The sequence below is a fragment of the Musca domestica genome, unplaced genomic scaffold (genome assembly GCF_030504385.1).
Source record: "Musca domestica strain aabys unplaced genomic scaffold, Musca_domestica.polishedcontigs.V.1.1 223, whole genome shotgun sequence".
Classification (NCBI taxonomy): domain Eukaryota; kingdom Metazoa; phylum Arthropoda; class Insecta; order Diptera; family Muscidae; genus Musca; species Musca domestica.
Window position 1 is genome coordinate 329,249 of NW_026712265.1, and position 24,496 is coordinate 353,744.

Consider the following 24,496-nt stretch of genomic DNA (forward strand, 5'->3'; position numbering starts at 1 on the left):
CAGGGTCTTTTTTAAATTTTTTTTTTTTTGAACAAAGAATGGACGTGGATATTTTTATGTTTTCAGGAATACAACAGGAGAGGATGTTTTAGTTTTTTTTCAAATAAAATAGTTTTCTCAAACGAACAACAAATATGGATTTTTTTATATAATTTTTTTTTCAAGAATTTTTTGGACGTGGAATTTTTAAAAATTACTTTTTTTATATAAAGATTGTGGATATTTTAAAAATATTTTTTTAAAGATTCAGCAAGCACGGGTTTCTTAAAAAAATATTTCTTTAAGAATTCTTCAGACGTGGATTTTTAATTTTTTTCAAGGGTAAATTAGACGTGGATTTTTTAAAAAATATTTTTTAAAAAAGTAACAAAAGTGGATTTTTTAAAAATAATTTTTTAATAAAACAACAAACGCGGATTTTTAAAAAATATTTTTTTTTATAAAACAACAAACGTGGATTTTTAAAAAAATATTTTTTTAATAAAACAGCAAACGTGGATTTTTTAAAAAATATTTTTTCGAATAAATAACAAACGTGGATTTAAAAAACATTTTTTTGAAAATGTAACCAACTTCGATTTTCTTCAAAAATATTTTTTCGAATAACTAACAAACGTGGATTTAAAAAAAATATTTTTTAATAATTAATAAACGTGGATTTAAAAAAATATTTTTTTCAAATAAATAAGAAACATAGATTAAAAAAATATTTTTTCAAATTAATAACAAACTTAGATTAAAAAAAATACATTTTCAAATAAATAACAAACTTAGATTTAAAAAAATACATTTTCCAATAAATAAGAAACGTGGATTTAAAAAAAAAATACATTTTTGAATAAATAACAAACGTGGATTAAGAAAAAAAAATACATTTTTGAATAAATAACAAACGTGGATTAAGAAAAAAAAAATACATTTTCGAATAAATAACAAATGTGGATTTTTAAAAAATATATATTTTTCGACTAAATAAGAAACGTGGATTTAAAAAAATATTTTTTAATAAATAACAAACGTGGATTTTCTTAAAAAATATTTTTTCGAATAAATAACAAACGTGGATTTAAAAAAATTAAAAATATATATATATTTTTTGAAAAAATAGCCAACGTGGATTTAAAAAAATTAAAAATATATTTTTTTGAAAAAAAATAGCCAACGAGGATTTAAAAAAAGTATTTTTTTTTTTGAATAAATATCAAACGTGTATTTAAAGAAAAATATATTTAATATAATAAATAACAAACGTGGATTTTTTTAAAAAATATATATATTTTCGAATTAATAACAAGCGCGTATTTAAAGAAAAAAATATTTTTTCGAATAAATAACAATACAATTTTTTTGAGGCATCCTTTAGTCGTTGATTTTTCAAAAAATATTTTCAGGAATCCATTAGACGTGGATTTAAAAAAAAAAAACATTTTTAGAAACCTTTTAGACGTTGATTTTTAAAAAAATATTTTTTCAAGGCAAGACCGCTTGCTAGTCCTTGATGATCCTTGAAAGAATTTCTTTAAAAGGTCCACACTTATTGGTCTTAAGGTCCTTGAAAAAAATCTTTTAAAAATCTAGAATTATCCATCAAATCATTTTTTTTTATTTTCAAGGACCTTAGGAACAATAAATCCTAAGGTCCTTGAAAATAAAAATTTTGAAAATCCAATAAACGTGCCTTTAAGGTCCCTGATTTTTTTTTTTAAAATCCACGCTTATTGGCCATTAGCCCTTGAAAAAATTGGTTTTAAAAATCGGCGTTTATTTGGTCATTGATAACTTCAATGTTTATTGGCCACGTTTATTTAATTTAAGAAATCAGCATTTATTGGCCTTAAAGTCCTTGAAAGAAATTCTTAAAAAGTCCACGTTTATTTAGATGAAGATCCTTGAGAATTTCCAAGATTATTGGCCTTGAGTTCCTGAAAAAAAATTTAAAAAATCCACGTTTTTGGTCTTCAGATTCTTGACAAAAAAAAAAATGTTAAAAATGTTACGTTAATATTTTTTAAGGTTGTATCCGGTCTGAATTTTGTAAAAATCATTTTTTCAAGGCTGCCTAAAACTTGCTATTTTTTAATTTTTTTGTTATAAATTTTTGTTGGTTTTTTTTTTTCGAAATTATAATCCCTGTTTTCATTGCTGCATTGTTTTCTTCAAAAATCACCACCTCCCTCCCTCTCCTTTTTTGCATATTTTCCCCAGTGGATTTGCCAAACACCAAAATGTGTCGCAATATGTCAATTGTAATGTAAAAACTGTCTGTCAGTGGTTTTGCTCTAAGTGCGGACAAGAGCAAGTGCAAATGCAGTAAAAGCTCAATGGAATATTTCACCAAAAGTGGCTATGAGTGTGTGTGTGTTGGGCGACCGACCAAAAACGCAAACAAGAAAGCAGGCGAGCCAAACAAAAGGGGAGAAAAGACGAAAAACCCAAAATCCGAAAAAAAAATGAAACCACAAATGAAAATATGAATGATTGAGGACATGGCAGGATAGCTCCAAAAAAAAAAAAAAAAACAAGGGATACAAAACAAAAAGCAAAATTGAAACAGAATTTTTAAGTAATAAATATTAGGAGGTGAAAGAAAAACAAACCAGAAGCCGGTTGGATGAATTCGCTAAGGGGCCAGGGGGCGTATGAATATTTTTAATTTCTAAACAACGGGTACTGGTGGCGTATGATTTATGCCAGCACGCATACGCCGCAATTTAAATTATAATTTAATTTAATTTTAAATGGCAATGGAGAGCAAAAATTACTGCTTGAATACCCCCATGCCATGGCGAGTGAGATTAATTATTCATCTCTATCTTTGATTGCAGTTTTTTAACAACTCAGAAATTTAAATTAATTCATTTTTTTTTTTCGTTGTACTTCACTTCCTGTTAACAAACAACAATCCTCGCTCATTGTCCTTTGGTTTCATAATGAGATGGGGTTTTTTTTGGCTTTTTTGCCAACTCGGCATAAATAATTAGTGTACAGCAAAGACATTTATCATGCGACCGAATGGCCGGACTAGCCTGGCCAGCCAGCCAGGTAGATCCAATTAAAACTTAATTAGATTGTGTTGTTTTTGTGCGTCCGCTCGTGTGCGTGAATTATTTTTTTTATTTATTTTATGATTTCTATTTTTAATTAAATTTTAAATGTTTAGCAGTTTATTTTTTTTTTTCAAAAATTACGACTACTCATTTGCTGGGATATGCCTCCGGCAGAGGCGAAATGAATGACAGCGGAAATTATATAATATCCTGGACACTAAAAAGCGGCCGGATAATAATCAGTTTGAATTCTTTTTTCTGTGGAGAGTGTTTTGTTAATTAGGTAATGAATTTAGAGATAAGGTCAACATTTTAATTGCCTTCGGGTAATTAACAAAGAATTTTAGGACTTGGATTTGATGATCAATGGGGGAAATAATTTCAAAATTTTTCAGAAAAATTTTTTTAATGAAATAAAATGTATGATATTATCTCATGGTATATATTGAGTATACAAATTTCTTTTGTTCAGAGACTCACAATGAAATTTGATTCAGAATAATTCTCTCTTTGACACTTTGTTCAAAAAATGAAGTATAAAGAGAGATTTTGAGTCGTATTGAAAATGTATTTAATTAACAGTACAAAAAAGCCAAGCCACAATTTTTACTTTTAGTACATAGATTTGACTGTAATTGTCATAAAGCTATTGTATCTAGATATATGGTTTATTCTGAGATTGATAGTGAAATCTTGTGTAGAATATTTACTCTTTTGAAAGTTTCCCCCTAAAATGAAATTTTATGTTACTTTCAGGCGTCAAATCGAAAAGACCAGGGAAAAAATTGAACAAAAATTTAAAAAAAAATATTTTCGGTTTTTTTGGGAACATGCAAATATTTTTTGGATACGCAATAGAAATAGAGTTTTACTTTCTTTGGAGACTGATAGTAAAATTTGATGAAGAATATTTTTGTCTTTGACGTTATACTTCTAAAATGATGCTTTGTTGGGGAGTTTTGCACAGACTCATACAAATGGGTGAGACTGCTGTCTTTTCTAAGCCACTCCTCCGACAGCTGTTAAAATTATTCCACTGACAGCTCATTATATTGCTGACAAGCATACAAAAGCATTTTGGTGGGAATTTTTCAGAAAAAAAATTATTCGTGATGGAATTCAAGCGTGATAGTGTGATTTCCTCATATTTGACTGGAAAACGACAAGTGGCTATGGCTATCGTTAGAGCACTCCGGCATTTAAATGTGAATAAATCTTTTGTGTCTCGTACCCTTGCTCATTACCGTGATAATGGTACCGTAGCCAAGGAAGTGGTCGAAAAAAAACAACAACATCAGCAGCAATGGTTTAAAAATAAAAACAGTGGCCGAAAAATGGCTCGTGAGCTGAACATATCGCAATATTTCATTCGGCAAATATTGAAAAATGAGCTCGGGATAAAGCCAATGAAATTCCAAAAAGTGCAAGAACTTACACCGCAACAGAAAGAAAATGGATTCTAAAGAGCTAAAAAGTAGCTTCGCTTCACTTGGCCAAAAGTGGTGAACTGCCGAATTTGGCTTTGGTTTTCTCCGTTGAGAAAACATTCGCTGTCAGTTCGTTGCAGTTTGTAAACATGCCAAAGAGGTCAGCTGAAAATGTGCACCTTCGGTTGGCCACCAGAACTCAAGCGCCGGCCATGGTGTGATGGTGATGGTGTGGGCCGCCATAACAGCCGATAGTCGCTCTCCGCTCGTATTTATCGACCCTGCCTTCAGAATAATTGCGGAATACTATCGCGAAAATATTCTGGAGAGTGTATAAAAGCCTTGGGCATGCAAACTTTTTGACCGCATTTGGCCACTTTGGACATTCCAATAGGACTCAGCACAATCGCACTCAGCACGCGCCACCTAAGAATGGTTACAAAATGAGGTTCCTCGCTTCATTTCCAGCGCACAATGGCCACTAAAATCTCCGGATACCAATCCGTTGGACTTTTGTGTTTGGAGTATTTTGGAAATCAAGGTTGGCACTAAAAAATACCAAAGTGTCGATCACCTCAAGCAAGAGCTTAGCCGGGAATGGGCCAAAATACCGCAGAGCAAAATTCGTGCAGCGTGTGACGGTTTCTTTGGCCGTTGGAAGGCTATAATTCGTGCCAAAGATGACTAATTCGAACAAATTTAAAGTTATTCTTAAATTTGATGCTATTTCCGACACTTAATAATATTGTAAAAAATGTAAAAATCGTGTATGTCATATGTTCCAGTTTTTTCGACTTAGGGACATAGATAACTGCGGAAAAAGTGGTGATTTGGGAACTAAATGATAGGATGGGCCTATGATTGTTCTGATTTGATATTGTGTGTGTGTGTGTGTGTGGAACAATGGGCGTATGATTTATGGCAAGGCTTATACGACAAGCTTTCAAAATTTGTTCAAATCAATTTTGTTTTGATTTTTTAATGAAGAATAAATAAAAATAAATTTCAAAACATGTGGAAAATTTGAAAATTACAAAAATGCAATAGGAGCAAAAAATTAAAAAAATGATATAAAAAATAAAATGAAGGAAAGAACTGAAATGTAGGGATATATGATTGTTCTGATTTGATTTTGTGTGTGTAAGGAACAATGAGCGTATGATTTATGGCAATACTTATACGGCAATTTTTGATTTTTTTTTTTAAGAATAAATGAAACGGATTTTGGAAAATGTGAGAAATAAGAAAAAAATATTTAAAAAAAATATAAAGAAATAAAATAAAAGAAATCTGAAAAAAGGAAAAATATTGATTGATGGGTGGCGTATGATTTTTATTATCTGATATTGTGCGAATGGATAAATGGGCGTATGATTTATGAAAATACTTATACGTAAGCATTTAAAATTTAAATGAATTATCCATGTGATTTTTATTAAAGGACCAAAAGAAAAAAAATTAAAAAATATAAAAATATCCGAATAATAAAAACAAAATATAAAAATGGAACATGAATAAAAAATTGAAAAATTTAAATGAAAAAAAAAAAATATATATATATAAAAAATAAAAAACAGAAAGAAAAAATAAAAATTATAAAAAATAGAAAAAAATATTGAAACTCAAAAAACTAAAAAAAGTGAAGTGAATGAAAAATGTGGAAAAAAGACATTTCGAAAAATTGACAAACGAAACATTTCAAATAAAATAAAATTTGAAAACGACAAGAAAATGGAAAAATATTAAAAAAATAACAAAACGAAAGAAAGACGTTTCAAAATATTGAATTGAAAAAAAAAAAAAATTGAAAAAATTCAAAATTAAAAAAAAAAATACTTCAAATGATTCACCCCCGCCCATCCTTTGGAAACATGTGAAAATTCGAGAGAAGAAAATCCACAAAGAAAAACCAATTGCACAATTTTCTTGGCAACTCCCTCAGATGTTTATCTAAGAGAAGAAACCCCCCGGACTGCCTGGGCCACATATCAATCAAATTGCTGCTGCCACAAACAACAACGACAACAAATCAATTGATCGAAAAAAATATAAAAAAAAACTAAACTCGTGTACATGACATCCGCCGAGTGGGATTTGCGTGCTCTCAAGGCACTGGAGCAGGAGCAGGAGAAACACAAGAAACATCAACAACAACAACAGCCACATCTAAAAAAGCATACCTATTTGGGTCTTTCGCAGCGATCCCTCTATGACCCCTCACCCTCCTCCTCGCTGCCCATAACCCCGCCCAGCCTCAAGAAATCTCTAGTCAAACAATTGCCCACAGCGAATACTCAACATTTTATTCACACCGCTCTAAAGGAACGTAGTGCAGTACCAGTCCCACCCCCTGCCACAAATGCCAGTAACTCCTCTGCCTCCTCGGCCTCAGCCTCGAATAGCTATGTCCAGCTGCAGGCCCAACAGCTGCTGAAACTGCCCACCATTAGTGAACATCATCAGCAGTATTTGCTGGCCCAGAAGAAGTGGGGTGGTAGTAAGGATTCCGCAGGGGGAAAATTGAAATTTTCCAAGGTTTTGTCCCTGTCGGCCCAGTCGCTGACAAATCGTTTGGGTAGTAGGAAATCGAAAAATAAGTCAGGAAGTTCTCCAGGACATTATGTGGCCTCCTCGCCGCCCATGTATACCCCACCGCCCACAAGGCGTTGTAATACCCTACATCACACGCCCCAGGTGCGTAAGACTTTCAAGACTCTGCAGGAGTTGGAACGCCGGAAATTGGAGGCACGGCCGGGAGAGTTACAGATAACCAGGACCCTGCATCGCATTGCAGGCACCCACAAGACCTATTGGAAGTATGGCATAAATTCCACGGCCAATTCCATTGTGGGACAGCATCAGCAGAAACAGCAGCAGCAACAGAATTTACCACAACAGAGGGGGTCTCAACCGAAAAGGTGCCACAACTCGGAGCTGGAGTCCTATACCTCAGATGAATTGGATTCCGAGGAGAATCAAAGTCCAGAACAGCCGGACAACAAGGACATGGGCCTGGAGAGTAGAGGAGAACCCCAGCACAAGGAGAAGGGAGAGGAAGATGGGGAGGGCTTGGCCTTTGATTTTGATGACAATGCCACCGAGGTGGGCTCCTGCACGGTGCCATTGGCCTCGGATTCCATTGAAATGATGAATTTAATGTTGTCAGCAGCCCAGACGGCTGTTATCACCCAGCCCAGCATTACAGCCAGCCAACCAACAGGGGATCCCCCACAGCCACCACCGCCCGATTTAACAGCCATCAACAATTCCAAAGACAACAGAATCTCCACAGCAGCAACTGGTGGCGGTGGTGGTGTTCAAATTCCCAAGTATTTCACTTTGGGCCATTCACAACAGCAACAACACCGACACCACTCCTTCAACCGTTTCAGTGACACCGAGGACTATGTGGTGGCCTCTCCACCTCTGCCCGATGAGTTTCTTGCCGGTGGCAGCTTTTTACCTCTCCATCCTCATTCCCAAAATGAAGAAACTGTTGCTTTCAAAGCTTTACAACAACTCGCCAGACGCAAAAGCTTTTCGGGAGAGAAAATGAGAGCCCATTCGTTACAGCGCAATGTTAGCCTCAATTACAGTTATGGCGATGATGATGATGATGATGGGGAAGCTCTGCAGCAGCCAGAGGACTCAACAGAGAATGGTAATGACAGTGACCAGAATTCGGAGGAACAGAATCATGGCAATGATGGGCAGGGGGATGATGACGATGTTAATAACAGCTCTGTTCTCAACATAACCTCCACTCTTATGAGGGCCAACAGCACACGCCGGCAATCTCGTAGCTATGTCAACAACAGATCTCTGTTGAAAGCCTCCTCCCTGGATGTGCCACCCTCGGCCTTGGTCTATACCACAGATTTTAATGTTCCCAACTCGACAACGATTATCACCAATCCCCTGATGAATGCCACCGCCCAGCATCACCATACTCATCATGGCCATCATCCGGCAACCCTCAACCTGCTGAAATCCTCCTCCTCCGGCAAGCCGCTGAAAACTTCAGCCCAAATCAAACAGAAACTACTGGCCGTGGGTTCGAACAACAAATCGCCTTTCAACGATTTAAACTCGGTACGTCTTCGCCCACCGGGCGGCCATAATCTACAACAATTGTCACCGGCCAGTATGGTTCACTCTCCCCCTTCAGATGGCGGTGGCGGCGATGAGGCACTGCATCACTTTGCCCCCCAACATCTCCACTTGAATTTCCATCATGCCTCCACCCTGTCGCCGGATATCTATGACAATGCCTGCACGAACGGTGAACTCTGTTCGGCAGCCATGTCATCGCTCATCATCGACGATGAACTGGAGCAGCACATCAAGCAGTGTTCGTGTTCCTGCAATCACATGGGCTATGGGAATTCGATGGATTATCAGGTGAGTGGAAGTTAAACTAAATTATATTTTTTGAAGGGAAATAGGGGAAACTTGGGGGGTCCGAGATAAAATTAAATTGTTATCCTTGAAAAAAATCTCTAAAAAGTTATGCTTTTTGTCTAGAAATTCTTGAAGGAAATTCTTTAAAATTTACGCTTTTTGCCTTAGAGGTCCTTGAAAAAAATTCTTTAAAAATTTGCCTTAGAGGTCTTCATAAAAATATTTAAAAAAGTTATGCTTTTTGTCTTAGAGGTTCTTGGGAAAATTCTTTAAAAAATTTGCCTTAAAGGGCCTTGAAAAAATTCTATAAAAAAATTACGCTCTTTGCCTTAGAGGTCCTTGCGAAAAATTCTTTAAAAAAATTACGCCCCTTGCCCCAGAGGTCCTCGCAAAAAATTCTTTAAAAAATTTCCGAATATTACCTGAGAAAGATTTACATTGAAAAAAATCTTTAAAAAAAATTACGCAATTTTGAAAAAGAAATTATAACAAATTACGCTCCTTGCCCCAGAGGTCCTTGCGAAAAAATCTTTTAAAAATTTCCGAATATTACCTGAGAGGTCCTTGAAAATAATCTTTAAAAAGTTTACGAATTTTACCTTAGAGGTCCTTAAAAAAATTCTATAAAAATTTCGCTCTTGCCTTAGAGGTCCTTGCGAAAAATTCTTTAAAAAATTACGATCCTTGCCCCAGAGGTCCTTGCGAAAAATTAAAAAAAAAAATTCCGAATATTACCTGAGAGGTCCTTGAAAATAATCTTTAAAACGTTTACGAATTTTACCTTAGAGGTCCTTGAAAAAATTCTATAAAAATTACGCTATTGCCTTAGAGGTCCTTGCGAAAAATTCTTTGAAAAGAATTACGCTCTTTGCCTAGAGGTCCTTGCGAAATATTCTTTAAAAAATTTCCGAATATTACCTGAGAAAAATTTACATTGAAAAAAAATTTTAAAAAATTTGCGCAATTTACCTTAGAGGTCCTTGAAAAAAAAATTTGTAACAAATTACGCTCTTCGCCTTAGAGGTCCTTGCGAAAAATTCTTTAAAAAATCTTCGTTTATTGGTCTTAGGATCCTTGAAAAAAATTCTTTAAAAATTCCACGCTTATTGGTCCTTTAGTCCTTGGAAATAATTCTTTAAAAATTCCACGCTTATTGGTCCTTTAGTTTATTGTTCATCAGATCCTTGAAAAAATACTTAAAAAAGTCCACGTTTATTGCTGATGAGGTCCTTGAAAAAATACTTAAAAAAGTCCACGTTTATTGCTGATGAGGTCCTTGAAAAAATACTTAAAAAAGTCCACGTTTATTGCTGATGAGGTCCTTGAAAAAATACTTAAAAAAGTCCACGTTTATTGCTGATGAGGTCCTTGAAAAAATACTTAAAAAAGTCCACGTTTATTGCTGATGAGGTCCTTGAAAAAATACTTAAAAAAGTCCACGTTTATTGCTGATGAGGTCCTTGAAAAAATACTTAAAAAAGTCCACGTTTATTGCTGATGAGGTCCTTGAAAAAATACTTAAAAAAGTCCACGTTTATTGCTGATGAGGTCCTTGAAAAAATACTTAAAAAAGTCCACGTTTATTGCTGATGAGGTCCTTGAAAAAATACTTAAAAAAGTCCACGTTTATTGCTGATGAGGTCCTTGAAAAAATACTTAAAAAAGTCCACGTTTATTGGTGTTGAATTCCTTTGAAAAATTCTTTAAAAATCCACGTTTATTGCTGTTGAGGTCCTTGGAAAAAAATCTTTAAAAAATCCACGTTTATTGGTGTTGAGGTCCATGGAAAAATTATTTAAAAAATGCACGTTTATTGCTGTTGAGGTCCTTTGAAAAATTCTTTAAAAATCCACGTTTATTGCTGTTTAGGTCCTTGGAAAAAAATTCTTTAAAAAATCCACGTTTGAAAAAATTCTTTAAAAATCCACGGTTTTTGGTCCTTTAGTCCTTGAAAAAAATTCTTCAAAAATCCACGCTTATTGGTCCTTCAGTCTTTGGAAGAAATTCTTTAAAAAATCCACGCTTATTGTTGATGAGGTCCTTGGAAAAAAATCTTTAAAAAATCCAAGCTTATTGTTGATGAGGTCCTTGGAAAAAAATCGTTGAAAAATCCACGCTTATTGGCCTTAAGGTCCTTGAAAAAAATCTTAAAAAAAATTCACGCTTATTGTTGATTAGGACCTTGAAAAAAATTCTTTAAAAAATCCACGCTTATTGTTGATGAGGTCCTTGAAAAAAATTCTTTAAAAAATCCTCGCTTATTGTTGATGAGGTCCTTTAATAAAAATCTATGAAAAAATCCTTGAAAATGAATCTCCTTCCCCTTTTTTCCGCAATCCATTGTCGATCCATCAAAAATTGTTAAAATGAAAATATTTTCCTTTATGGCCTGTCATGGCCACTGCCATTGCTTTTATGCCAATTTTTTTCCTTTTGATAGAGAAGAACATTTTTTTCCCACCAAAAAAATAAAGCCATACATTTGAACTTGAGAAAAAAGAATAAAAATATTTGACAATACTTAAAATAAAAATAAACATTTTATGACAGCACTTTGACAAGTCAGGAGAATAAAGAAAAGAACACCTCCCCCATCCTCCTGGACCTCTGGACACTCAGCGTAATGGCAAATGTTTTATGTCTGAGACAAAGTGTTTTGGACAATAAGTCCAAAATAAAAATATAAAAAAAAGAAAAAACTCAGCAAATCTACCTTTTGCCATTTCAGAGGAGCATCAGCAACAACAACAACGACTTATTATAACAATAACACCAACAACAACAAGTGGGACATAAAAAGCATCAACATCAAATAGAATGGTAAACAAAATGTTAAGAAAAACAAAACGTTTGTTTTGACTAAAAATAAAACGCAGATAGCGAATGGCAGGAGGGTAAGGGAGGGTCTGAACTACCATTAATAGACCCCCACTATTGTCCTGGCGGCCATTAGGCAACCTACTTCCTCTTAGGAAGGTGAGCTCTTCGCTGTTATTTACCCGCACTTAAACAAACAAACTCATGCACACACTCACTCACATGTCCTCTAAGACAAAAACAAACAGAACACACATACTTTTACATTAAGCACACAAATATTTTCTTTACAAGGAAAAAAAACACAGGACAGGTGGGGTGAGGAGATGCTCGGGATGGTCAAAAAAAACTTGCAGTTTTGGTTTTAACGAGTTAAGAAGGCTAAACAAAAACTTATGGCTTTATAAAAACACGTACACACAGCTTAAGGATATATAAACAGAAGACACATACAAATACACAAATAAAAATAAACTCATATTAGTATTGGTGGGAGTATTTCATGACACATGAGAGCATCTCTCTGTATGTGTGTGGGCAGTAATGTCCAAAGAATTTTTTTTAGAGATTGGAATGGGAACACATTATTTTTTTGGGGTTTTGTTTCTCAGAGGAATTTTTTCACACACACACACACACACACTCATGTGTCTGTGTGTGTCCAGTCATAATGGACAAGGACATCTGTCGTGTAGTTTTTACCACAAAACAAAAATGGGATTTTGGGAGGGAAAATGATACTTTGGGCCCGATTACATAAGAGTATAAAATTATGGCAGTCAAAGGAGTGGATGTTTTAAAAAAAAATATTTTTTGAAAAGTCCTTTCAAACGTGTATTTTTTGAAAATATATATATTTTAAGCAAATAAAAAATAAAAATAAGGATTTTTTTTTTAAATTTTTTTTGAAGTCACCAACAAACGTGGATTTTTTAAAAAATATTTTTTGAAGTCATCAACAAACGTGGATTTTTTAAAAAAATATTTTTTGAAATAAACAACAAACGCGGATTTTTTAAAAAATATTTTTTGAAGTCACCAGCAAACGTGGATTTTTTAAAAACTATTTTTTGAAGTTACCAACAAACGTGGATTTTTTAAAAAATATTTTTTGAAGTTACCAACAAACGTGGATTTTTTAAAAAATATTTTTTGAAGTTACCAACAAACGTGGATTTTTTAAAAAATATTTTTTGAAGTCATCAACAAACGTGGATTTTTTAAAAAAATATTTTTTGAAGTCATCAACAATCGTGGATTTTTTAAAAAATATTTTTTGAAGTTACCAACAAACGTGGATTTTTTAAAAAATATTTTTTGAAGTTACCAACAAACGTGGATTTTTTAAAAAATATTTTTTGAAGTCAACAACAAACGTGGATTTTTTAAAAAATATTTTTTGAAGTCAACAACAAACGTGGATTTTTTAAAAAATATTTTTTGAAGTCAACAACAAACGTGGATTTTTTAAAAAATATTTTGTGAAGTAAACAACAGACAAAAATATATTTTTAGGGTATTTTAGAAATGTGGAAAAATCCAAGTTTATTGGTCGTATAGTCCTTGGAAAAAATTCTTTAAAAAATCCACGTTTATTGGTCGTATAGTCCTTGGAAAAAATTCTTTAAAAAATCCACGTTTATTGGTCGTATAGTCCTTGGAAAAAATTCTTTAAAAAATCCACGTTTATTGGTCCTATAGTCCTTGGAAAAAATTATTTAAAAAATCCACGTTTATTGGTCCTATAGTCCTTGGAAAAAAATCTTTAAAAAATCCACGTTTATTGGTCCTATAGTCCTTGGAAAAAATTCTTTAAAAAAAACACGTTTATTGGTCCTATAGTCCTTGGAAAAAATTCTTTAAAAAATCCACGTTTATTGTTCATGAGGTCCTTGGAAAAAATTCTTTAAAAAAAACACGTTTATTGGTCCTATAGTCCTTGGAAAAAATTCTTTAAAAAATCCACGTTTATTGTTCATGAGGTCCTTGAAAAAAATTCTTTGAAAAATCCACGCTTATTGTTCATGAGGTCCTTGGAAAAAATTCTTTAAAAAATCTACGCTTATTGTTCATGAGGTCCTTGGAAAAAATTCTTTGAAAAATCCACGCTTATTGTTCATTAAGTCCTTGGAAAAAAATCTTTAAAAAATCCACGCTTATTGTTCATAAGGTCCTTGGTAAAAATTTTTTAAAAAATCCACGCTTATTGTTCATGAGTCCTTGAAAAAAAATTCTTTAAAAAATCCATGCTTATTGTTCATGAGGTCCTTGAAAAAAATTCTTTAAAAAATCCACGCTTATTGTTCATGAGTCCTTGAAACAAAAATTCTTTAACAAATCCAGGCTTATTTTTCATGAGGTCCTTGAAGAAAATTATTTAAAAAATCCACGCTTATAATTCATGAGGTCCTTGGAAAGAATTCTCAAAAAACATCCACGCTTATTTTTCATGAGGTCCTTGGAAAAAATTCTTTAAAAAATCCACGCTTATTGGCCTTATAGTCCATGGAAAAGCTTATTTAAAAATGTTTGTTTCGTATACGTAATGTCATAACTTATACGCCCCCTATAGATTCATAAGATAAATGTTGCGCCCAAGTTTTGCTATAATTTTTCAGTTTCACCCCTTAACCTCATAATTCCTAGTTACAATTACCATGTTGTTCAAGTTTACAAAATAGAACAGCAGTCATAAGTAACATTCACTAACATCCACAGCATTAAGGACATGCCAACACGCACAGACACAACGACACTCACACACACACACAATCACACTCGCACACACAAAATTACGTAGTGAGCAATAATGGCAATCTGGCCATAAGGATAACATTACGAACGACATGACCAAATACAACAACAACAATAACAGCAACAAGGACAATACCATCTCCGCACGAAAGCAAAAGAATGTCGACCACGACACAATGGCCACTTCCTTTGGCCATTTACAACAATTGCATATGATTTGACAACAAAAACGTTAGGAAATGACACACATGGATCAGGACCATTGACTCAAGACAAGGATACACGTGCCCGCATACCAAGCCCCGCTGAAGGAGGCACGAGATTTAGATTATGAACAAAATATTAGAATAATTCTCAAACAACAATATGTCTTAACAAATACAAGAGCAGGAACAGGGGAGGGGAGGGGGAGGAGGCGGGAAAGTAAGGGGAGGAATGTCCTAGAGCAAATATTAAATGAACCAAAAATCTGAATAGAATGTGGAACATACAGAGATTGAACATGGCCAAACACGTTTCAAAATGTTATATCCTTGTTATTATTTCAATATATAAATATGGGGCAGTTCCATGCCATGCCATGGCTTGTGTTTATGTTTTCGAAACGTGTTCCAGTCTCGCTCTATCTCCTTCCCCCTCTCTCCTGCCCAGTATTGAACCGGAAATGCCATATTTATGGCAATAAAGTGCATTAGGAAAACTCCGTTTCATAAATATTTCCAAGTATTTCCATAGCTCCCAAGTTCTTTAAGGTATTTGCATGCGAATGTATGGCAAGTGGTCATGTCGAGGCATGCATATTTTCGAGTATTATGGAGTTAAAGTTTTAGTGAGATAGAATATTAAATAAGTTCGTTTTGAATGGAATTCGAATTGGTGTGTGGCATTACAATTTTTATTAAAAAGGAGAAGAATAAGGGGGCGTATGGGTATTGACATAAGTCATACGCCATCTGGTACTCTAATAATTTATTCCAGAGATTGTTTTAATTAAGGAAAAAATGGAAAATTATTTTTTGAGAAATCTAAGACAAACGATATTAAAATATTGGTAATGACATCCTTGAATAAAACTTTCAAAAATCCACGCAGAAAAAATTCTTTAAAAAATCCACCTTAATTGGCCTTAAGGCCCTTAGAAAAATTCTTTAAAAAATCCACGCCAATTGGCCTTAAGGCCCTTAGAAAAAATTGTTTAAATAATCCACGCCAATTGGCCTTAAGGCCCTTAGAAACAATTCTTTAAAAAATCCTAGTCAATTGGCCTTAAGGCTCTTAGAAAAATTAAAAAAAAACACGCCAATTGGCCTAAGGCCCTTAGAAAAAATTCTTTAAAAAATCCACGCCTATTGGTCCTATAGTCCTTCGAAAAAAATCTTTAAAAAATCCACGCTTATTGGTCCTATAGTCCTTCGAAAAATTCTTTAAAAAATCCACGCTTATTGGTCGAATAGCCCTTCGAAAAAAATCTTTAAAAAATCCGCGCTTATTGCTCCTATAGTCCTTCGAAAAAAATCTTTAAAAAATCCACGCTTATTGGTCCTATAGTCCTTCGAAAAAAATCTTTAAAAAATCCACGCTTATTGGTCCTATAGTCCTTCGAAAAAAATCTTTAAAAAATCCACGCTTATTGGTCCTATAGTCCTTCGAAAAAAATCTTTAAAAAATAAACGCCTATTCTTCATGAGGTCCTTGAAAAAAATCTTTAAAAAATACACGCCTATTCTTCATGAGGTCCTTGAAAAAAAAATCTTTTAAAAATCCACGCCTATTGTTCCTGAGATTAAAAAAATGAACAATAAGTTCATGAGGACCTTGAATAAAAAATCTTTAAAAATCCACGCTTATTGTTCATGAGGTCCTTGAATAAAAAATCTTTAAAAAATCCACGCTTATTGTTCATGAGGTCCTTGAATAAAAAATCTTTAAAAAATCCACGCTTATTGTTCATGAGGTCCTTGAATAAAAAATCTTTAAAAAATCCACGCTTATTGTTCATGAGGTCCTTGGAAAAAATTCTTTAAAAAAATCACGCTTCTTGGCCTTGGTCTTTAAAAGATCCACGCTTGTTGTTAATAGGTCCTTGAGTAAAAAATCTTTAAAAAATCCGCGCTTATTGTTGATGAGGTCCTTCAATAAAAAATCTTTAAAAAAATCCACGCTTATTGTTGATGAGGTCCTTCAATAAAAAATCTTTAAAAAATCCGCGCTTATTGTTGATGAGATCCTTGAATAAAAAATCTTTAAAAAAATCCACGCTTATTGTTGATGAGGTCCTTCAATAAAAAATCTTTAAAAAATCCACGCTTATTGTTCATGGGGTGCTTCAGTAAAAAATCTTTAAAAAATCCACGCTTATTGTTCATGAGGTCCTTCAGTAAAAAATCTTTAAAAAATCCACGCTTATTGGTCATAAGGTCCTTGAATAAATTTTTTTTTTAAAAAATCTACGCTTATTGTTGATGAGGTCCTTAAGTAAAAAATATTTAAAAAATCCAGGCTTCTGACCTTAAGGTCCTTGAATAAAAATCTTTAAAAAATCCGCGATTATTGTTGACGAGGTCCTTGAATAAAATTCTTTAAAAAATCCACGCTTATTGTTCATGAGGTCCTTGAATAAAAATCTTTAAAAAATCCACGCTTATTGTTGATGAGGTCCTTGTACAAAAATCTTTAAAAAATCCGCGATTATTGTTGATGAGGTCCTTGAATAAAAATCTTTAAAATATCCACACTAATTGTTCCTGAAGTCCTTGAATAAAAAATCTTTTAAAAATCCACGCTTATTGTTTATGAGGTCCTTTGAAAAAATATTTAAAAAATCCACGTTTTAAAAATCCACGTTAGATAACGAAATAAACTACATATCGTATGAGTGTTGTCACAACTCATACGCCACCATTTCCCATTATTTATTTTCCCAAAATGAAGAGACAAGCAGCATGAAATCCTTCCATACTTTGCGGTCGTAAAATATTGTATTAAAATTGACTCTTGACTTAAGTTGACCACAAAATGTATTCCAATATTTTTGAGAGATTTTATTACCTCTCTTATATCGACATGATATCATTAATCCCCATCCAATATCCTGGTCATCATACATTACAACTATTTATTCTTCTTTCCCAGGCTTTTGTGGTCATTGTTTATTAAAGTCGAAATTCCACAAAATTTCGAAATTTCAAATATGGAAAATTAGTAGGATTAAGAAAATATTTGTTGGGAGAGAGAGAGAGAGTAAAATAATTTCCATTTTTGTTTAATGCTTTGAACATTGTTAGCCTTTGGCTAAAGCCAATGCCTTTTGTTGCCCGCTGGGGGGGTATAATTAATATTTTATTCACCACTTAGGCCGAAGCAGCTCTGCAGGTTAAATAAGCCATTAGAATGAACGATTATCTGCTAGATTGAAAATGAAAACCAATTATTATGGACTAATTTGCTGGCAAAGCCAAGAGGAATTTTGTGGAAATAATTTAATTAATTTGCTTAAGGAAATAAATATTAAAGGGAATTTTTATAAAAATTTTAAATATTTGGGTATTTTCAAATATTTAAAATAATATAAATTTCATAAATAAATTGGTTGGTTGTTTATTGGGGGTAAAATGGGCGTATGATTGATGACACAACTCATACGTCACTATGTCTCCTCAATGAATTATTTATTAAATTCCAGGAATTTTTAGGTATCTTTTAATGAGAGTTGACGTCATCAATGCTTTTACCCACTCCCACTCAACAGCTCTTAGTCCTCTCCTTCATTTCCATTCGAAAAATTCATACTATTAATGAAGTCTCCCCCATCAAATATCTTCGACGTATGATTTACGCCCCAACTAATACGCCATAATGTCTCATTATGACATAATTAGAATATTATAGCTCACGTACATACATTCAATTGGCAATTTTCTAATTACCAATTTTCCAGAGTTAAGTGAACTTTATGCTTGGTAGCTATTTGCATTCAAATGTGGTTTTTGTATGTGTCTAGACTTAGTCGGGTCGGTTATGCTCCCGGGAATGAAATATATGAAAATAATTATAATTTGATTTGCATCATTTGTCGCATTGACTGCAATTCAATTAAAAAACATCAGGAACTTGGTGGCGTATGACTACTGGCATAAATCATACGCCAGCGTATTCCTAACAAGAAAGAACAGTTTAGATAAAAAAAAATATATTTAATTTTATAAAAATGGGGATTTTTTAAGAATTATTTTCAGAGCAATATACGTGGAGATCTTAAAAATATTCTGTGAGGACCTTCAGGCTAAAAATATTCATGCTTTGTAGGTTAGAAATCGCAACCAGTAGGTTAAGAATTCTAAATTTTCAAGAAACTCTTACAAGGATCTTCAGCCAATATTCGTGGTGTTTTTAAAGAGAGGAGGGGGTTCTTTCAAGGACCAACAGAACAATAATCGTAATTATGGGTATACAACACCAGCTAATTGGTGGCGTATTACTGCTGGCATAAATCATACGCCACCCTATTCCTAAGAAGTGAAAAAACTCGAAACAAGAAATTGGTTCTTGAAACAATTTCTTTTTAAAATAATTCGTTTCAAGGATCTAACGACCCAGGTACCTGGATTTTTTAATGATGACAAAATTCATACGCCACTGTATTTCTAAAATATTTTAAACAAAAATAGGTGCTTCAAATAAATTCTTTTTAGAACGAATTTATTTCAAGGAAATAACGACCCAGACATCTGCATTTATTGGAGGATTTTTTACAAAGACCTCCAGGCCAATAATCCTATAGTATACCTTGTATTATCCCAATTTTGTGTGGATGATTTAATTTTCTTTACCTTCATTTTCCTATTCCTCCTTAGAAATCAAATAACATATCAAATTTTCCTTTAAATATTATTTTTCTACCAATGGCGTATGAGTGCTGAAAACAATCATACGACACTGGATTTCTAATAAATGACAAGATTTAAAAGAAAAAATAGGTGCTTCAAATAAATTATTTTTGAAATGAATTCATTTCAAGGATATAACGACCCAGATACCTGGATTTATTAAAGGATTTTTTACTAGGATCTCCAGGTCAATAATGCTAGAGTATACCTTGTATCATCCCAATTTTGTGTGAATACTTTACTCTTCTTTACCTTCATTTTTCCATTCCTCTTTTAAAATCAAATAAATCATCAAATTTTCCTTTAAATATTATCTTCCTTCCTACAATGGCGTATGAGTGTTGACAACAATCATACGCCACCGTATTTCTAATAAATGAGAAAATGTTAAAGAAAAAGTAGGTGTTTTAAATAAATTCTTTTTAAAATGAATTCATTTCAAGGATTCATTAAATGATTTTTTACAAGGACCTCCAGGCCAATAATGCTAGAGTATACCTTGTATCATCCCAATTTTGTGTGAACTCTATAATTTTCTTTACCTTCATTTTCCCATATCTCTTTAAAAATCCAATCAAATAAAATATCAAAATTTCCTTTAAATTTTTTCTTCCTATCAATGGCGTATGAGTGTTGACAACAGTCATACGACACCGTATTTCTAATAAATGAGAACATTTTAAAGAAAAAATAGGAGCTTGAAATAAATTATTTTTTAAAAGTAATTCATTTCAAGGACCTAATGACCAACCTACGTGGATTTGTCAAAGGATTTTTTATAACAACCTCCAGGTAGTTTACCTTGCATCATCCCAATTTTGTGTGGATACTTTAATTTTCTTTAGCTTCATTTTCCTATTCGTCCTTTAAAATCATTCAACATTTCCAAAATTTCGCTGAAATATTTTATTGCTACTAAAGGCGTATAAGTGTTGACAACAATCATACGCCGCCGTATTTATAATAAATTAGAACAATTTAAATAAAAAATAGGGGCTTTAAATAAATTATTTTTAAAGCAATTCATTTCAAGAATCAAACGACTCAGATACATTGATTTTTTTAACGACGTTTTTACAAGGACTTATAGGCCAATAATTATGGGGTTACAATGTAAAATCTCTGATTATTGCCCCGTAGGCCTTTGTAAAAAATCTGTTAATTAATCATCCCAATTTTTGTGAATACTTTAAATTTCTTTAATTAAATCCTGCTATTCCTCCTTTAAAATAGTACAAAATTTCCAAATTTTCCCTTAAATCTTCTCTCATTACCATAGACGTATGAGTGTTGACAGCAATTATACGCCATTACAATTTTTGGCGTATATCCTTGTTTGCGGGTCCCTTTGCTGATGTGAAACATAACCCCCCGTTCACAAAATATTCCATGAAATGAAATTAAATATTTTAGGCGTCAAAATGAATACGTAATTAAAAATCCCAATGGCAGGAACATTTTTATGGAATTCCTAGCAGCATCAACAATGTCCTTCAAAAAAGGACACTTAATTAAGGTAATTTGAGCAACAACTTCGGTGTCAATTTCGAGAGGCTAGTAAAGTAAATAATTTAAATAAAAATGGACATGTTTGGAAACAAAAAAAAAAAAATTAAATGTGAAACTTTTGTACAAGGACATTGAAGTAATTTAAGAAAAAAAAAAAAAAACTGGAATTGGGAGGAACTTTTTTTGAAATTTGAAATTTTTAAATTTTTGTCAATATAATAACGTCCAGAATTGGGAGGATTTTTTTTGAAATTTTGAAATTTTTGTCCACATAATAATGTCCCCAATATTCCTGAGAAAACTGATTCCTTAAATATCTTTAGAAAACTCCAGACTCAAAAATTGGTTAATTTTCTGTGAATGCCTTGTTATTCTTCAAATTATATATTCCCAAATTATTTTTATTTTTTGCTTATTTTTCAATTATTCAACTTTTCAATGTCCTCCCCAAAGGTGTCGCATTTCTAATTTGCTATTGTTTTTTTTTTGGGAGATATTTAATATTTATTTAAAATATTTATATTTCTGGCCTTGCCGAAGTTGACTCAAATTACCTTAATTAAGTGTCCATTTCTAATGATGATGATGTTGATACTTTGCAAAGGGAAAATTTCAAATAAAATTTCCTTTTCAATGGGGAATTTTTAATTAGGTATTCATGTTGACGGATAAATATTGCATTACATTGAGGAATACTCGGGGACAATGTTTGATTTCACAGAAAAACACAGATAGATAAAATATGAAAAATTATGGTGAGGGCGTATAAGTGTTGGCAACACTCATACGCCAGAGGGTGTGGTTGTCAATGAATATTCAAGGGAGATGGTAGAAATTTTATTTATTCTATAGGAATCATGTCGATTTTTAAGGATAAAAGGTTGTAAAATATAAGTCCACAGGTGTATATCCAAGTTTGACAAGGATCTCTGACTAGTTTCCCAAGTTATGAGAGATATAAGTATTGAAAATTATGATCCTTTGTGGGGGAGGTACCAGAAGAGATGCGTCGATGTCCATAATTTTCATATCAGATATTGTGCTAATAGGAATATTTAAAAGGGTGGAATTTCAAGTCAATCGGAATCAGATTTTGCGTTTTGTAAGGATTATAATTATTTAAAAATTCTAACTCCTTGTGGGGGAGGTACCAGAAGGGTTAGAACGAAATATTTCATTTTCATACCAGGTCTTGTGTAAGAAGAAATATTGAGATGTGAGAAGTTTGGAAAGAATCGGGTGCTTATTTTGCATTTTCTGACTGTTATAATTATTCAAGATTTCGACCCGCTTTGTGGGGGAGGTACCAGAAGGGTTGGATTGATTTCTGCCATCTTCATACCAAATCTTGTGCTAATACAAATATTGGGATGTGAGAAATTTCAAGTCAATCGGACTCAGATTTTGCGTTTTGTGAGAATTATAATTATTAAAAAATTCTGACTCTATGTGGGGGAGGTACCAGAAGGAGTGGTACGATATCTCCCATCTTCACAAAAAAATTTTTTTCTGATAAAAATATTAGTATGTGTGAAATTTCAAGAGAATTGGATGTTCTTTTCCAATTTTATGAGAGTTATAATTATTTAAAAATTCTAACCCTTTGTGGGGGAGGTACCAGAAGGAGAGGTCCGATATATTTCATCTTTACACCAAATCTTGTATTTGTTGAAATATTAAAACTAGTGAAGTTTAAAAAGAATCACATACTTATTACGGATTTTATGAGCATTTTGTTTATTCAAAAATGTTACCCCTTTGTGGGGGAGGTACCAGAAGCAGTGGACCGATGGATTCCTTCTTCACACCAGATCTTGTGTTAATGAAAATATTACGATGTGTGAAAATAAGGAAGAATCAGATATTTGTTTTGTATTTTATGAGCATTTTTGTTATTCAAAAGTTTAACCCTTTGCGGGGGAGATACTAGAGGGAGTCGTCAGTTCTACACTTTCTTTATACCAAATCTTGTTTTAGTAAAAATATTGGGATGTGCGAAATTTGATAAAAATCGCATTATTATTTCGCATTTTATTGAGTTATAAATATTCAAAATGTTAATCCATTGGGGGGAGGTACTTGTTGGAGTGGATTTTTTCAAAATTATTTTTTGATGCAACCAAAAAATATTTTTTGAAGTAACCAACAAATGTGGATTTTTTAAGAAAAATATTTTTTCAAGTAACCAACAATCGTGGATTTTTTAAAAAATATTTTTTTAAGTAACCAACAAACGTGGATTTTTAAAAAAATATCTTTTGAAGTAACCATCAAATGTGGATTTTTTAAAAAAATATTTTTTCAAGTAACCAAGAAACGTAGATTTTTTAAAAAATATTTTTTCAAGTAACCAACAAACGTGGATTTTTTAAAAAAATATTTTTTCAAGTAACCAACAAACGTGGATTTTTTAAAAAATATTTTTTGAAGTAACCAACAAACGTGGATTTTTTAAAAAATATTTTTTGAAGTAACCAACAGACGTGGATTTTTTAAAAAATATTTTTTCAAGTAACCATCAAACGTGGATTTTTTAAAAAATATTTTTTCAAGTAACCATCAAACGTGGATTTTTTTATAAAATATTTTTTCAAGTAACCATCAAACGTGGATTTTTTAAAAAATATTTTTTCAAGTAACCATCAAACGTGGATTTTTTAAAAAATATTTTTTCAAGTAACCATCAAACGTGGATTTTTTAAAAAATATTTTTTGAAATAAGTATTTTTTCAAGAAGCCCGTAAATGTGATTTTTTAAAAATAATTTTTTCAAAGGACCAATTTCCTTTTTTTTCCTTTCATTGGCAATAATTGCCTTGACAAAGGCAATTCAATTGATTGTAGCACCGACGATGTGCTCTTGTAACGCTTCTGCTTGTTTTGCCAATTCATGTTTTTTTTCACAATTGCGGAACAATTTTTTCCCCATTTACAAAGGAGAGCCAACAAAAGGGACCTCAAATTTGTTTACACACACGCACACATGCATTCATACATTCATCCTGGCGTTTATTTGTAGTGGAGTTTTTTGCTTTTGTTGTTTGTCACCTTTTGCATACGCTTGGGTGGCTGCATGGATAAGCGTCTGTGTTTGCATTGTTTGATGTCTACGGGTCATACATCGTCCTTTTGCATGTCCTTTTTGATGAGTATGCTGATGTGTGTTTGTGTTAGTGTGTGTGTGCTTGTTGGGGTGCTACCAAACTGAAGGTGTCACTTACAATTTTGTTTGGTAATGGTTGTTGCTGTTTTTTTCGTCTGCTTCTCCTCATGACTGACCTTAAATGCAGATTTCTTGTTTTTTTTTGTCTCCTTCCTCATATCCTGAGAGCTTTGGTAGCTGTTGTTGACTGTCCGCTTTAGATTAAATTGAAAAAAATCTCGTGTGGTATGGTGTTTTTTGTCTGGCATTCTCCAGGAGGACATTTATCATGACTGTGCAAGGATTTTTTCCCATGTTGTTGCTGTTGTTTTCACAAATCTTTGGTTTTTTGATTTGTTTTAAATGTTCTTTTCTTTAGCTTGACCGACATCTCTATTCTCTTGTTGCATAGCTTCTTCCAAGTGATTGCTCACATTTTCATGTCCTGCCGAGACGGATATGTGTGTTTTTTTAGTTAAACTAATATTTTTTCTTGCCTTGGCGACCAGCTCC

The 24,496-nt window shown here is 32.7% G+C and overlaps 1 protein-coding gene across 1 annotated transcript in view; it reads left to right on the forward strand.

Moving 5' to 3' along the window:
* The first annotated feature begins 5,532 nt into the window (after positions 1–5,532).
* Positions 5,533–24,496, forward strand: part of LOC101892688 (uncharacterized) — a 253,907-nt gene continuing 234,943 nt past the window's right edge. Inside the window, exon 1 of the mRNA XM_059123112.1 lies at positions 5,533–8,875. Within this exon, the coding sequence (XP_058979095.1) occupies positions 6,548–8,875 (2,328 nt within the window). The 5' untranslated portion in view covers positions 5,533–6,547. The remainder of the gene's footprint in view (positions 8,876–24,496) is intronic.